This window comes from Myodes glareolus, chromosome 21 (assembly GCF_982192425.1).
Source record: "Myodes glareolus chromosome 21, mMyoGla1.1, whole genome shotgun sequence".
Lineage (NCBI taxonomy): Eukaryota > Metazoa > Chordata > Mammalia > Rodentia > Cricetidae > Myodes > Myodes glareolus.
This window is the reverse complement of record NC_142046.1, coordinates 7,672,046-7,684,691: the sequence shown is the minus strand read 5'-3', so window position 1 is coordinate 7,684,691 and position 12,646 is coordinate 7,672,046. Positions and strand designations below refer to the sequence as shown.

The 12,646-nt window shown below is 51.4% G+C and overlaps 2 protein-coding genes across 3 annotated transcripts; one reads left to right on the top strand and one right to left on the bottom strand.

The window, feature by feature from the left end:
- Positions 1-1,454: 1,454 nt before the first annotated feature.
- Rpl35 (ribosomal protein L35) lies at positions 1,455-5,250 on the top strand. The gene is made up of 4 exons (XM_048429128.3): positions 1,455-1,582; positions 1,815-1,951; positions 2,547-2,628; positions 5,065-5,250. Exons 1-4 carry the CDS (start codon positions 1,580-1,582, stop codon positions 5,212-5,214), a joined length of 372 nt encoding a protein of 123 aa, XP_048285085.3. The 5' UTR covers positions 1,455-1,579; the 3' UTR covers positions 5,215-5,250.
- Positions 5,243-8,968, bottom strand: Wdr38 (WD repeat domain 38). 2 transcript variants are annotated; one of them, XM_048429124.3, is made up of 9 exons: positions 8,303-8,966; positions 7,526-7,646; positions 6,791-6,907; positions 6,606-6,703; positions 6,333-6,413; positions 6,121-6,252; positions 5,870-6,019; positions 5,589-5,636; positions 5,243-5,509 (listed from the first exon to the last, which is right to left on the bottom strand). In XM_048429124.3, the coding sequence occupies exons 1-9, from the start codon at positions 8,375-8,377 to the stop codon at positions 5,426-5,428; spliced, it is 906 nt and encodes a 301-aa protein (XP_048285081.1). In that variant the 5' UTR covers positions 8,378-8,966; the 3' UTR covers positions 5,243-5,425. The 2 variants fall into 2 exon arrangements, with proteins under 2 accessions (XP_048285081.1, XP_085537408.1); XM_085681282.2 differs by having other exon boundaries at positions 6,606-6,907; positions 8,303-8,968.
- Between the last annotated feature and the right edge of the window lie 3,678 nt (positions 8,969-12,646).

Here is a 12,646-nt window from a genome sequence, read left to right as displayed (position 1 = left end):
ACAGTTTTAAAAATTATTTTATGTGTACCATGCATGTGCAGTGCCAGCAGAGGTGACCAGATATCCCTGGATGTGAGAACAGCAAGTCTTTTCTGTTTTGAGACGTGGTTTCACTAAATGCACAGATTTTTTTTTTTCTCCTCAAGAAGGGTTTCTCTGTGTGGCCCTGGCTGTCCTGAAACTCACTATGTAATCCAGACTGGGTTTGAATTTACAGAGATTCAACTGCCACTGCCTCCTGAGTGCTGAGATTAAAGACGTGCACCGCCACTGGCCTGCTAAAGCAGGATTACAGGGGTGCGCCACCATGTCAGATTTCATATCATGAACATGAGGTACATTTCATTCACTCGGTTATTAGAGGCCATTCCCCTGTTAAACCTAATTTCTGCTACTAAATTTCTTCTGACCAAGATATTCTAGAGGAGGGACTGGAGAGATAGCTCGGCAGATAAGAGCACTGGTAGCTCTTCCAGAGACACGGGGGTTCCATTCCCAATTTCCAACACCCATATGACGTGGTGTTTTGCAACCAAGCACCTAATTTCAGGTTCCCCACGCCCTCTTCTGTCCTCCAGCGGGCACTACAAATGGACTTCTAGCAGCCATAGTTAAAAAAAAAAATCTGGGTCAAGCCAGGTGGTGGTGGCACATTCCTTTAATCCTAGCACTGGGATGTAGCACTGGGTGTCCTGGAACTCACAGAGATTCACTTGCATCTGCCTTCCAAGTGCTAGGATCAAAGGTGTGTGCCACCCCACCACTCCCCCCACGCAGACACCCCACGCAGACATCCCCGGCCATATAGACAGATACCTAGCAGACCTAGTTTGTGTTGCTGTGGAGGGACTGTGGGGACGAGCTGTGGCCACATTAACCATGTTAACATCAATGATACTTTCTACATATCAGCTTTGCAGGTTGTCAGGTTAGCTTCTCTAATCCTCAGAGGACTGTCTCACAGGTAAGAAATCACTCGTAGTTATGTACTATTTCCAGTACATATACTGTCTTCAACCACCATATGGTTGTGAGCCACCATATGGTTGCTGGGAATTGAACTCGGGACCTTTGGAAGAGCAGGCAATGCTCTTAACCTCTGAGCCATCTCTCCAGCCCCGACCACCTCCAATCTTAGCACTGGGAAGATTCCTGGCCAGCCACGGACATACAGTGAGATCCTGTCTCAAAGTTTCAAAGCATTAAGCCCACACCTCATGGCCTCCGTACACACAGATCCACCCACGGGTGGCTTAGAGGGGACCAGGGCAGGTTTCCCGAACAACTGAGTGGCCGGCTGCAGCTTTCACTACGCTATCTCCAGCAAAGTGCTGCCAAGCCCAAGGCTGTTTGCCCAGCGGCAGAGCTTAGAGACAGCCAACATAGGCCGGGCAGGATACCCAGGAAGGTGGGGGCACCTCCGACTCGAAAGCGCACAGGCGAGGTGGGGCGGGGCGGGCCTCCCACACCGCGACGCTATTGGCCGTGCTCGGCGCCACCCGGCAGTAGTTACGGAAGTCAACCCCGCCTCTTCCTCTTTCTTTCGGACCAGGCGGCCGTAGCAGTGAGCAACGCAGCCATGGTAAGGCCACGGGAATCTGGTGCCATCCGGGCGGGGGAGCGCGTGGGGATCGCGGCGCGGGGCGTGAGCGGGGAACGCAAAGAGTGTCCGAGGCCTGCGGTTTGGCTTTGTACGGCTGGCCCTGCTTCGGACCAGTACAGACCGCGTACCCTACCCGGTCATGGTCCCTCGGTCGGCCGCGGTGAAAGCGGGAGCTTCCGCTCGGTGACCCACAGAGTCGCCTCTCGTACAGGCCAAGATTAAGGCTCGGGACCTGCGCGGCAAGAAGAAGGAGGAGCTGCTGAAACAACTGGACGATTTGAAGGTGGAGCTATCCCAGCTTCGCGTTGCCAAGGTGACAGGCGGCGCCGCGTCCAAGCTCTCCAAGATGTAAGTGACTCTTGAGGTCCTAGCTGGATTCACACCCTTCTCTGCCTTGGCCCCTTGCGGTTTTTCCCACCAATCGTCCTTGGCTAATTTACGTAGTTTAAAGAACTGGGAATTCTGGAAGGCACATGGCGGTGCCACGCACCTGGACTCAGACATGGGTTGTAGGAGGACTAGAGGAACATGGTAAGGACCAAGAGGGCTTGAGAAGAGAACATGGGTTGGGTTTAATGGAGGCCACCAGTACTCCACCCCAGACAGCCTTGAGGGTGAGTAGAGGATTAAACATAAGGAAATTTATATGCTGAGCCCATGCCCTCTGACAAATTGCTCTCAGCCTGCTTCTGTGTTCTCTCCACACGTGTTGATTGCACGGTGCGCTTCCTTAGACTAGTTACCATTTCATAGCATGGCCTCGGTTAAAAGACGGTTTCTCGTTGTCTTAGCTGCCTTAGTTTTCCGTATACGTGTTCCTGGAGAGCCTGTTGACAAACTTGTCCTTGCCTCCAGGACTTTGCCCACTAGGTGATATAGATGGGGACTTGGGGAGTACTAACATAAGCTGGCACTTGGAATTCACAGACATCTGTTTTCACAGACGAGTTGTCCGCAAATCCATCGCCCGTGTCCTCACCGTCATTAACCAGACTCAAAAGGAAAACCTCAGGAAATTCTACAAGGTGAGCACTGGCCTGGAGCTGTTGTGGAGAGGTTTGGGGGTACGTGGGAGGAAGGGTGCCCTCCCAATTTTTGTGCCTGAGTTTAACCAGTTATCAGCTTCCCGCACTGACTTGAGTTCTATTAGTGTCAACGGGTCAGTTTTGAGAGTGGGCTTCCGATGTGGGCACTGGCTTTGGACCCAGCCTTCTCGGCTATGCTGTGTTGAAGCCATTGGGTTGTTTTGCTGCGGGTCAGAGCTGGAACCCTGGCCTCTGACTGTTCGGGTGTTGTCTCTGTCACTGTTTCTGTCTTACCTGCCACTTGCTGGTAAACTGAGGGACCCATGCCTCTCTTCGACCTTTGTCAGTATAGGGGCAAAGGAAGGCTGAGGAGCCACACAGATTCACTCCTGTGGCTGGGGCTGTTGTGTCCAGAAGAAATTGTTCTGGAGGGAGCCTCATCATTTTAAGATAATTCTCCCCTTAATTGAAGCCATCTGGTAGAGCAAATTAGTATTGGGATTTGGCATATCGATCAGAAAACTGTCATGGTGTGAGGAGAAATCTTCCTCAGTTTCTGAGGATCAGGGAACTGAACTTAGGGAACTTAGGTGAAACATTGTGGTTCTCCGTGACTCCGGAGCATATATGTGACTGAAGATGGCTTTTTATTTAGGTGGGGCTTGGTTGTTAAAACCCTGATGTTTCAAATGTCAGGCAAGTAAGGAAACCAGCACTGAGCTACCCCCAGACCACAAAAAGTAAGGTGGGGGGTTGTGCTTTTTCGTTTTAGAACAGATCTCATTTTGCAGACCAGGGTAACCTCGAGCTCACAGAGCCTCTGCCTCACTGCTGGGTTGCAGGCACTGTGCTGTGTGGGCACTGATTGCATCTAGCCATCTGTTTATAAAGAACAATAGATAGGTGTGTTTAGTGGGTGCTGTAGGGATATAACGCAGTAAGCGAATGGGTGAAGGTGCCTTTGTGCCCCCACACCATGCTACATAGCTTTCTAGGAACTTTTTGGTTTTTCGAGACAGGGTTTCTCTGTGTAGCTGAAACTTGGTCTGTAGACCAGGCTGGCCTCTAACTCACAAGAGATCAGCCTGCCTCTGTCTCCCAGGTGCTGGGATTAAAGGCGTGCACCTGCCACCACTGTCTGGTCACAAATTTTTGGGTTTCGTTTTAGTTTTTCGAGACAGTTTCTCTGGAGCCTGTTCTGGAACTTGTTCTATAGACCAGGCGTTGAACACAGATCCTAGTGCCTCTAGAGCCTCCCAAGTGCTGGGATTAAAGGCACCCAGCTAAAGGGTTTTTGTTGATAAATTTTATTATGTATACAGTATTCTGCCTGCATGTATCCCTGCAGGCCAGAAGAGGGCACCAAATCTCTCTGCAGATGGTTGTAAGCCACCATGATGTGGTTGCAGGGAATTGAATTTAGGACCTTTGGAAGAGCAGGCAGAGCTCTTAACCACTGAACCATCTCTCCAGCCCTCTTCTTTTTTGTTTTTGAGAACGGGGTCTCTCCGTAGACCAGGCTGGGCGTGAACTTGAGATCTGCCTGCCTCTGCTTCCTGAGTGCCACCATTAACCACTGCTCAGCCTGACTACACATTTTTTTTGAGAATTTATTTAATATTTATGTGATTGGTCTATCTGCATGACATAAGTGGACACCGGGTCCCACTATAGATGGTCGTGAGCCATCATGTGGTTGTTTGGGAATTGAACTCTGGACCTCTAGAAGAGCAGCCAGTGAGTGGTCTTAACTGCTGAGTCATCTCTTCAGCCCCATGATTATTTTTACTTTTTTCGGGTTTTTTTTTTTTGTTGTTGTTGTTTTCTGAGACAGTTTCTCTGTGTATATTAGGTTGGCCTAGGATTCAGATCAGCCTGCCTCTGTTTCCCAGGTGGTAGGTTAATGCTTTTAATAAGCATACACCACCAGCACCTGGCTGATGACATATTCTTAAAGACTTGTGCGTGCCTTAATCTCTGCTTTTTAGTTGGCTTCTGGGGAGCTTGCTTTGGAGGCCATTTTGTCCTGAAGTTCTTGGTGGGGCTTCTGCTCTTCTCCAAGTAGGAGCCTTACCTGTAGAACCTGTGTCCTGGGGGTGGGGGAACTAATACTGTAGAACACTTGGAAAAGCCTAGGAGATGAGGATGACAGCTCCCTTAAAGGTTGTGCCTGGAGGACCACCCAATTAATAGTAATCATCACAACCCCAGTGTGTCTTGTGCCCTTTAGGCTGTGCTGTGGTTTTCACTTAGTCACTGGCAGTTGATACATAGGAAAGTGAAACTTAGCCCTCTGGTCTTGGTGTACGAATAGTAGAAACCGTCCAGCACCTTATGGGCAGTTCCCAGCTGTGCCGTCCAACTCGCTGTCCCGTCGTATTCTGCTTTACTGTCTTCCCAGTGGCCCCTGATAATCAGATTCTCTCTCTGTCCCAGGGCAAGAAGTACAAGCCTCTGGACCTGCGACCCAAGAAAACGAGAGCCATGCGCCGCCGGCTCACCAAGCACGAGGAGAAGCTGAAGACAAAGAAGCAGCAGCGGAAGGAGAGGCTGTACCCGCTACGCAAGTATGCGGTCAAGGCCTAATGGAAGGGCAATAAAGTGCAAGACTGGCTAACTTTCTGCTTCTTGTTTTGTGCCTGGCCAGTGGGGGTGGGGACCAGGTGACCACTTAGCTATGGCCAATGATGACAGACGGGGTAATCCCTGCATGCAGCCAAGATCCTGGTGGCTGCATTACTTCAGGCCTGTGGTAAGTTACGCGGAAGAGGTTCTTGAGACTTGAGCAGTGGGCTTGTCATGTTGCCGCATCAGCAGACCCTGCCACTAGGAGTTTGCCGTCGGGGGTGAAAACACAAGCGTGGGCCACATCGAGCAGGCCCTGTGGGGAGCACAGCATCAGTCAGAGTTGGCGGGTCGTGCCAGTCGTTGTGCCGATCCTGGTCAGCACTGTGCCTTACCTTCAGGGTCTCCAAGCATTTTCCTGTGTTGCAGTCCCAGACTTTGACCTGGATGTAAAAACAAGCAGACTTGGGAGTTGTCAGTGTGCTCCCAAATTCCAGGCGTGGCCTGGGCTCTTCTGCAGGCTTTAAAGGCACAGAAGTGTGAGAGGTTCGTAGGTTAGCATTGTTGGCGCCACCACTGGGACAGCCCAGTCCTTTGTGCCCTTGCTGTGCATCTAGGTCGATGGGCATCATCTAGCATGGGAAGGTCTGGAGGAGGGGTACCTAGGTGGACTTACTGTGTGGGAGTAACCAGCACTGGCTAGCCTCAGCTCATCGGGAGAAAAGGCTAGGCTCTTCACCCAGGTGGCATGTCCCTTGAGCTGGAAAAGAAGGCTGCTGGTTGTGGGCTTCCAGATGCGGATGGTCTTGTCCCAGGAGCCAGATGCCTAAATAGACATCGCTGAGCTCAGTGAGCCGCACAATGGCCTGTACCCTTGAGGGTCTGGGAGACACCGGGACCTGCTGGAGCCCAGGTGGCTTCACTCACCAAGAGGCCAGATGTGGAGTAGCACAAGCAGCTGATGTTGCCGGTGTGGCCCTCTAACTCCTGGTAGGAGACGGCTGGGCTTGCCACCCGCAGGTCCCAGATGTGCACAGTTGAGTCCCAGGAGCCAGTGGCCTGTGGGCAGTGACCCTGAGTATGAGCCAGCTCTTAACCACTCCTGTGGCCACTGACGGTGGGGCTGGGATGAGGCTCACCAAAGCGTCTGCAGTGGGGGAGAAGTCGCTGCTCTGCACAGAATCACGATGCCCAGCCAAGAGGCGCACATTGTGGCCAGACTGTAGAGAGAGCCTGAGCTACAGAGATGGAGGGGGCAGCCCGGGAGCCTGTGGTCCTTTACTAGGCCTAGCCTTTGGGGCTACTGGACTTGCTGGGCCTTGCCACAGGAGGGAAGAGCAGTGCGGGCTGGGAACTGCCATGCAGGGAGGAAAAGCACTGGGGACTCTGACCCAGGCCCCATCTTCTCATACCTGTACCTCCCAGAGAATGACCCGCCTGTCCCAGCCACCTGATGCCAGCTGCCTTGAGTCAGGGCTGAAGCTGACTGTCTCCACACTCCGCTGGTGACCTGCAGACACCAGCCCAAAGGTGGGGAAGAGGACAGGACACAGTCCACAAAGGAGCCGGTGGCTCCTAGGCAAGGCGGCCCTTTTACCTCTCAGCACATGTAGACACTTGAATCTTGTCACATCCCACAGACGAACAGTGTGGTCACAGGAGGAGCTGGCAACCAGGCGGCCATCGGGGGAGAAGCGGCAAAACTTGACTGGGCCTGAAGAGGCAGGGAACACTTGGCTTTACAGTTTGACGTTTGTCATTGGTTCTAGCCTCACAGCTTGACCTGAGCGCAGCTGGAACACAGCATCATCAGATTCAGACCCCTCCTTCCTGTGACACCCGCACTGCCCACCTAGGTTCTCTGGCTCGGTGGTTGTCACCCTGTCCCATCATTCCCTCAGGCTTATCTATCCTGTGGCCAAGAAAACGGTCCAAAAAGTTCACATGTACGGGTCAGCAGGCAACAAGTCAAACACTGATGTATCCCATTGGGGGAAGCGGCTTCTAGAGAAGTCCAACAGTATCAGGGATGGATAGCAATGGGGTATGGTTCTGCCAAAGAAGGTTCTGGAGAATGTACCATTGAACTGCATGTCTAGGGATTAGAAAAAAAAGATCTGACTGGGCCGTGGTGGCACACACAGACGAGTAGAGTACCAGGACAGCCAAAACTACACAAATTATTCCAAAAAAGCAAAACAAGATTTGAGCTCAGAGTGAGTGGCTGGGCCCCATTAGTGTTATGTTTGGTGTCTCCCTCCCCTGTTGCTCCAACCCTCTCCCCTCTAAAGTCCTAGGTCACCAAGATAGGGTCCAGGTGGCCAAGTCCCACCTCTGTGGCCTGCCATTCTCCATAGCAGCCGCCTGCTCCTTGTCTCCCATACATACACACAGCCATCGTCTGAGGCTGTGAGCAGGGTCTGGCCATCAGGGGAGAAGGCAGAGCAGTTGACCTGGAAGTCAGAAAGGGGGCAAAAGTGGTCCCATGCCTGTCAAAATGTTATTTGTCCCCTCAGCTCTAACCTGCCCAGGAACACAGGGTGAGGGCATAAACTCCAGCTCCCACTCCATAGCCAGGACCCTCGGAACATAGGCGAATACAAATCCTAAAGCAAGTTCCAAATCAGGAAGTGAATTTCAGCCTAGCCTTGTGGCCTGAGTTTTTAATCCCAGCACTTGAGAGGCAGAGGCAAGCCTGGTCTACAAAGAAAGTTCCAGGGCAGAAACTCTGTCTGGGAAAAAAAAAGCAAAAACAAAACAGAAGATTGGCAAGCTGGCCATAGTGGTGCAAACCTTTAATCCCAGCACCAGGGAGGGCAGGAGAACTGACTCAAGTTTGAGCTTGCATTTTGAGCAGCCTGATGCTGCCTCAAAAGACAAAACAGATCCATGGGGAGTTATCTGGCTAAACAGCTACATAGTGAAACCCTTAAACAGAAAAAAGCCTGGCGAACACCTGAATCCCAGTACGCTGGAGGTGAATTCCAGAACAGCCAGAGCCACACAATGAAACCCTGTCTCAAAAACTAAAAAGAAAAGATAATTCTAGAGTCTATACTTGAGCTCTGGAGAGACCCCACCAAGCCTGGTCAGAGCCCCGGGGTCTCACCTCCCCGTGGTGTTTCCCGAAGAACCTCACTCTGCCCACGGCCAGCTTTGTTGGGGCCTCGATGTTCATGGGCATCTGCCACAGGGCCAGGCCCTCCTAAGCGGGCACCAGTCCCGTTGGAGGGTCAGTACAAGGTGGAAGGGTAAGGGAAGCTGTGTACGAGCAGTCTCCATGGTAATGGGGCGGAGTGCGCAGCCGCAGTCGGGGAGGCTTCCAGGAAGCCTGTGTGTAAGGCGGCTGTGATAGAGACCTTTTAGGTTATGGGAAGCTGCTGCAAGCTGGGTGGCAGGAGACACCAGTAAGAGTCTTATGACCGTGGACCAAGAATCTGAGCAGAGTGGCCTCTAGAGGGCGCGCCAGATACGCACTGGGACACCAGCTGCAAAGTTCCCACTGACTCTACAACAGGCTGAACGGGGTCCAATTTACCACGGCCTGGTCCTTAGTTGAGTCAAACACGGCGGAGGGCGGGGGACGGGTAGCGCTAGCACACGGTAGTATCCACGAAGAGCCAGACTTCTGGCCAGAAGTGGCTGGCTGACTGTGGGCCTAGGGACAACATCCATCTCCACCCTCCAGGATGCAAGAAACAGACAGGAAGACCTGGGGTTGGAGGTACAGGTGGGAGGTCCCAGGAGCTCTCAGGATCGCACATGGATTGCTTGACCTGAAACGTGGAAAGAACAAACCTTTACAGATGAGGAAACTGACGGCTAAAGAAATAGAGGTGGAGAGTAGTGCTGGTCCTGGGCGTGGTCTGTTCTCTCATCACCTCACAGCGGGTGTCTGAGGTCCCTTATTTCTTGTACCTCTGGGAAACAGGCTCCCAGGCGGATGAAGCATGGGCAAGTCACTCAGTTCCTTCATCAAAGAGCTGAGGCCAGAGACAAGGCTTCCAGCTCTCCTACCAACGAAAATGAGCAGGGATGGGTGTGGGAGGCCTCTCCCTTGTGAATTTCAGACTGTGGGGTTGGGCAGGGCGGCAGCTTTGGGAGTGTCAAATTCAAGGGTTCCCAGCAGTGACTCATCCCCCCCCCCCCCCCGTAGCCCTTTGCCAGAATCTTCTCACGGGACCACTCTATTCCTGCTCTATTTTAGGCTCTAGACAGTCAGGCGTGTAAGGGGGCGACAATAGCGGCTTTGAGCCGGGCCCACCCTCATCCTTGCTCCCAAAGGGCCCAAGTCACTGAGTTGGCTCCTCAGAGACCTGCCTGTGCTGATTAAAAAGATTCTCCCCACCACATGACTCCCAAAGACAGAATGCTCAGAAGTCAAAATCTCTGGCCTCTCCTATGCTCAGGCACTAACACCTTGCATTCATGTTCCCTAGCTACCTGATTGCTACTCCCTATCTTGGGCCTGTTCACTAGACTGTCTGCCTCTAGCAACCCTCCCCACCTATCCTACTTAGAGTTAGTGTACAGTTGTGAAACACTGCAACCAAATGCCAACTGGGTAGGAAAGGGGGGTTGGGGGTTTTCTGTTTGTTTTGTTTTGTTTTTTCAAAATAGGGTTTCTCTGTATATCTTTGGCTGTCCTGCCTTTGCTTCCCAAGGCTGGGACTAAGGTATGCACCACCATGTCCAACTAGGAAAGGGTTTTTAGGTGGCTTACACTTCCACATTGTAGTCCTATCACTGAAGGAAGTCAGGCCAGGAACTTAAACAGGGCAGGATCCTGGAGGCAGAACTGATGCAGAGGCGATGGAGAGGTGCTGCTTACTGACTTGCTCAACCTACCTTCTTATAGAACCAGGACCAGCAGCCCATATATATGTAAAGTAAGCACTCACAGGTTTCCTGAGGAGGAGCACTGCCTCCCAGGGGTGGTGAATGGTAGAAACCCTCCTCCAAATGCGGATTTCCAAATTGTCCTTCCTGCTAAGCCTACAGCTAGGGACGCTGGTATAATAAAGAAGGCCTGGAAGCCAGGAGCTTCATGCCCAGCAGCTGTACAAGCCCTGATTTGGGCAGGTGAAGTCTTTGGGTACTCCTAAGGAGGTCACAGTAATGATGGTGACGCAGGCCCTGCCAGGTGGTTGTGAGCTGCTTTGTGTGGATGCTGGTAATTGAACCCTGATCCTCTCCAAAAGCCACAAGTGCTCTTAGCTGCTGGCCATCTGTCCACCCACCCATCCCTAAATTCCCCTTTGACTCTCAGCTGCCAGGAGACTTCTCCCAGGCTAGAAAGCCAGGGTCTTCTTTTCTAGATCCCCTTAATCTCTCAGGTCCTGCTGTCCTGCCCCACCTCTTGGCCTGGAGACAAGCTGTGCCTGAGCCCCAGTAGGCTCCTCCTCCTAGTACAGGGCCTTCCTGTGGCTTCTCTCCTCCATTTCCCCTCCCCTTCCCCACAGTCACCTGCATACAGGGCTCTTGGCTTCTCTGGGAGCTGCAATGAATGCCTACAGGTGTTGTGGTTTTCCATTAACCTAGGCCATCTTCACATGGATGCACTAATTTGTCATTGTCCCTCTTGATGTGTGGGATTCTGTGTTGATTGACAGGGTCCAGTTCAAGGCACTTTCCTCTCCAGTTTTCTGGAAACTCTATCTCTAGTAATGTAGTCTTCATGCTAAAGTCATTTGAGGTCGCAGCATTATTCTCTTGAAAATGCCATGTGCGCTTTTTCCCTTGAGCCCCTGTCCAGCCAGGGATCCCTCCCACATCTGCTACTTGCATAATGATTCTTCAGTCATTTTGGACTTTGCATTATCCTGGCTAAATGTCATTCACTTGGCTCCCTTCCAATCAGTTAGCCTTGGAAACATGGTAGGAGTCCCACTCAGTTGCACAAAGTATCCGTTCTGATGCATAACAGCTGCAAAATTATAAGCTATATATAAATCATAATTGGGAAGCCGTGATCTAGAAAATGGCTCTGTGGCCCATCACTGCCAGTGAGAGCTTGGACCAGCTGCTGGAGTGGGCTGGGAGAAGACGATGCTCCCTGACAGGAGGAGATGGGGGGTAGAGCTTAACGAAGACTCCTGAGTGTGACTGAGCTGAGCCTTGGGGCAGGGAGGGGTCGAGGAGGGAAGAGCAGAAGGCTGAATTACACAGCAGTGAGTCAGGGGCCTACAGCTTCTTTAGAGAGTTTGTGATTGGTCCAGCCTGAGTCATGTGGCAGCTTGACTTGGGGCGGGAACACCTTGAAGGGTTCACCTGGAAACACAGGCTTCGGTTTGTCTCTGCCTGTTTATCATTTAAATCTGACTCTGTCCATTTGTTCTTCTCCTGTCTGACCTGTTCCTCCATTTCCTGTTTCCTCAACGTTCAGAGCTGGGCTCTGAACACTCTGGCCTAATACGTTAGGCTGGGTTATAGGAACAGGACAAGCAGGTCAGTCCTAATGGCCTCTTAAAACAAAGACACGGGGGCGGGGGGGGGGGGGGCTGGAGAGATGGCTCAGAGGTTGGGAGCATTGCCTGCTCTTCCAAAGGTCCTGAGTTCAATTCCCGCAACCACATGGTGGCTCACAACCATCTGTGATGAGGTCTGGTGCCCTCTTCTGGTCTGCAGACAGAATATTGTATACATAAATAAAATATAAAAAAATTAAAAAAAAAAAAAAAAAACAAAGACACGGGTCACCCATGGTGGCGCACACCGATAAATCACAGTACTCAGGAGACAGAGACAGGTGGATCTCTGAGTTGGAGGCTAGCCTCGTCTACAGAGTGAGTTTCAGGACAGCTAGAGCTACACAGAGCAACCCTGCCTGGAAAACACACACACACACGAAATCATTGGTTGCAAGGTGTACATAAAAAGGTGTTAATAGGTGATCATATAACCTTTTGAAACAAAGGTAGCTGTAGCCTACGCAAAATGGCTCTAAACAACTCTTCGGAACAAAGACACGATTACCATTCCTGGAACAGACCTGTAGAAGCATTTGTAGTTAAGGTTACAGGCGGGTAGAGCACAATCCTTGAAAAAGAGAGGGTTAATCATAAACAGGAATGAACCTAGCTTGTCTTTACGGTGGAGCAGGCTGGTTCCTCAGTTCACAAGTATCTAGAACTCCTTCTGATCGCCTTGTACTGCATATACATATAATTATGCTAAACATTCATACACATAAAATAAATGTAGAGCTGGAGAGATGGCTCAGTGGTTAAGAGCATTGCCTGCTCTTCCAAAGGTCCTGAGTTCAATTCCCGGCAACCACATGGTGGCTCACAACCATCTGTAATGAGGTCTGGTGCCCTCTTCTGGCTAGCTGTATACTAAATAAATAAATAAGTTTAAAAAAAATGTAAACAAAATTTAAAGAGGACAGTGATGCTACAGCGTTCTGACCTCAGACCTGTTCAGTGTGGCTCAGAATCATCTCAACTGTCTG

Excerpts from the sequence above, each read along its gene's own strand:
- Rpl35 (XM_048429128.3), top strand. Across the intron at positions 1,952-2,546 it reads GCGTCCAAGCTCTCCAAGAT|ACGAGTTGTCCGCAAATCCA; the intron begins GTAAGTGACTCT and ends CTGTTTTCACAG. Across the intron at positions 2,629-5,064 it reads ACCTCAGGAAATTCTACAAG|GGCAAGAAGTACAAGCCTCT; the intron begins GTGAGCACTGGC and ends TCTCTGTCCCAG.
- Wdr38 (XM_085681282.2), bottom strand. The coding sequence starts at position 8,377 with ATGCCCATGAACATCGAGGCCCCAACAAAGCTGGCCGTGGGCAGAGTG. Across the intron at positions 6,020-6,120 it reads ACTCCACATCTGGCCTCTTG|GCATCTGGCTCCTGGGACAA; the intron begins GTGAGTGAAGCC and ends ATGTCTATTTAG. Across the intron at positions 5,510-5,588 it reads AATGCTTGGAGACCCTGAAG|GGCCTGCTCGATGTGGCCCA; the intron begins GTAAGGCACAGT and ends TGCTCCCCACAG.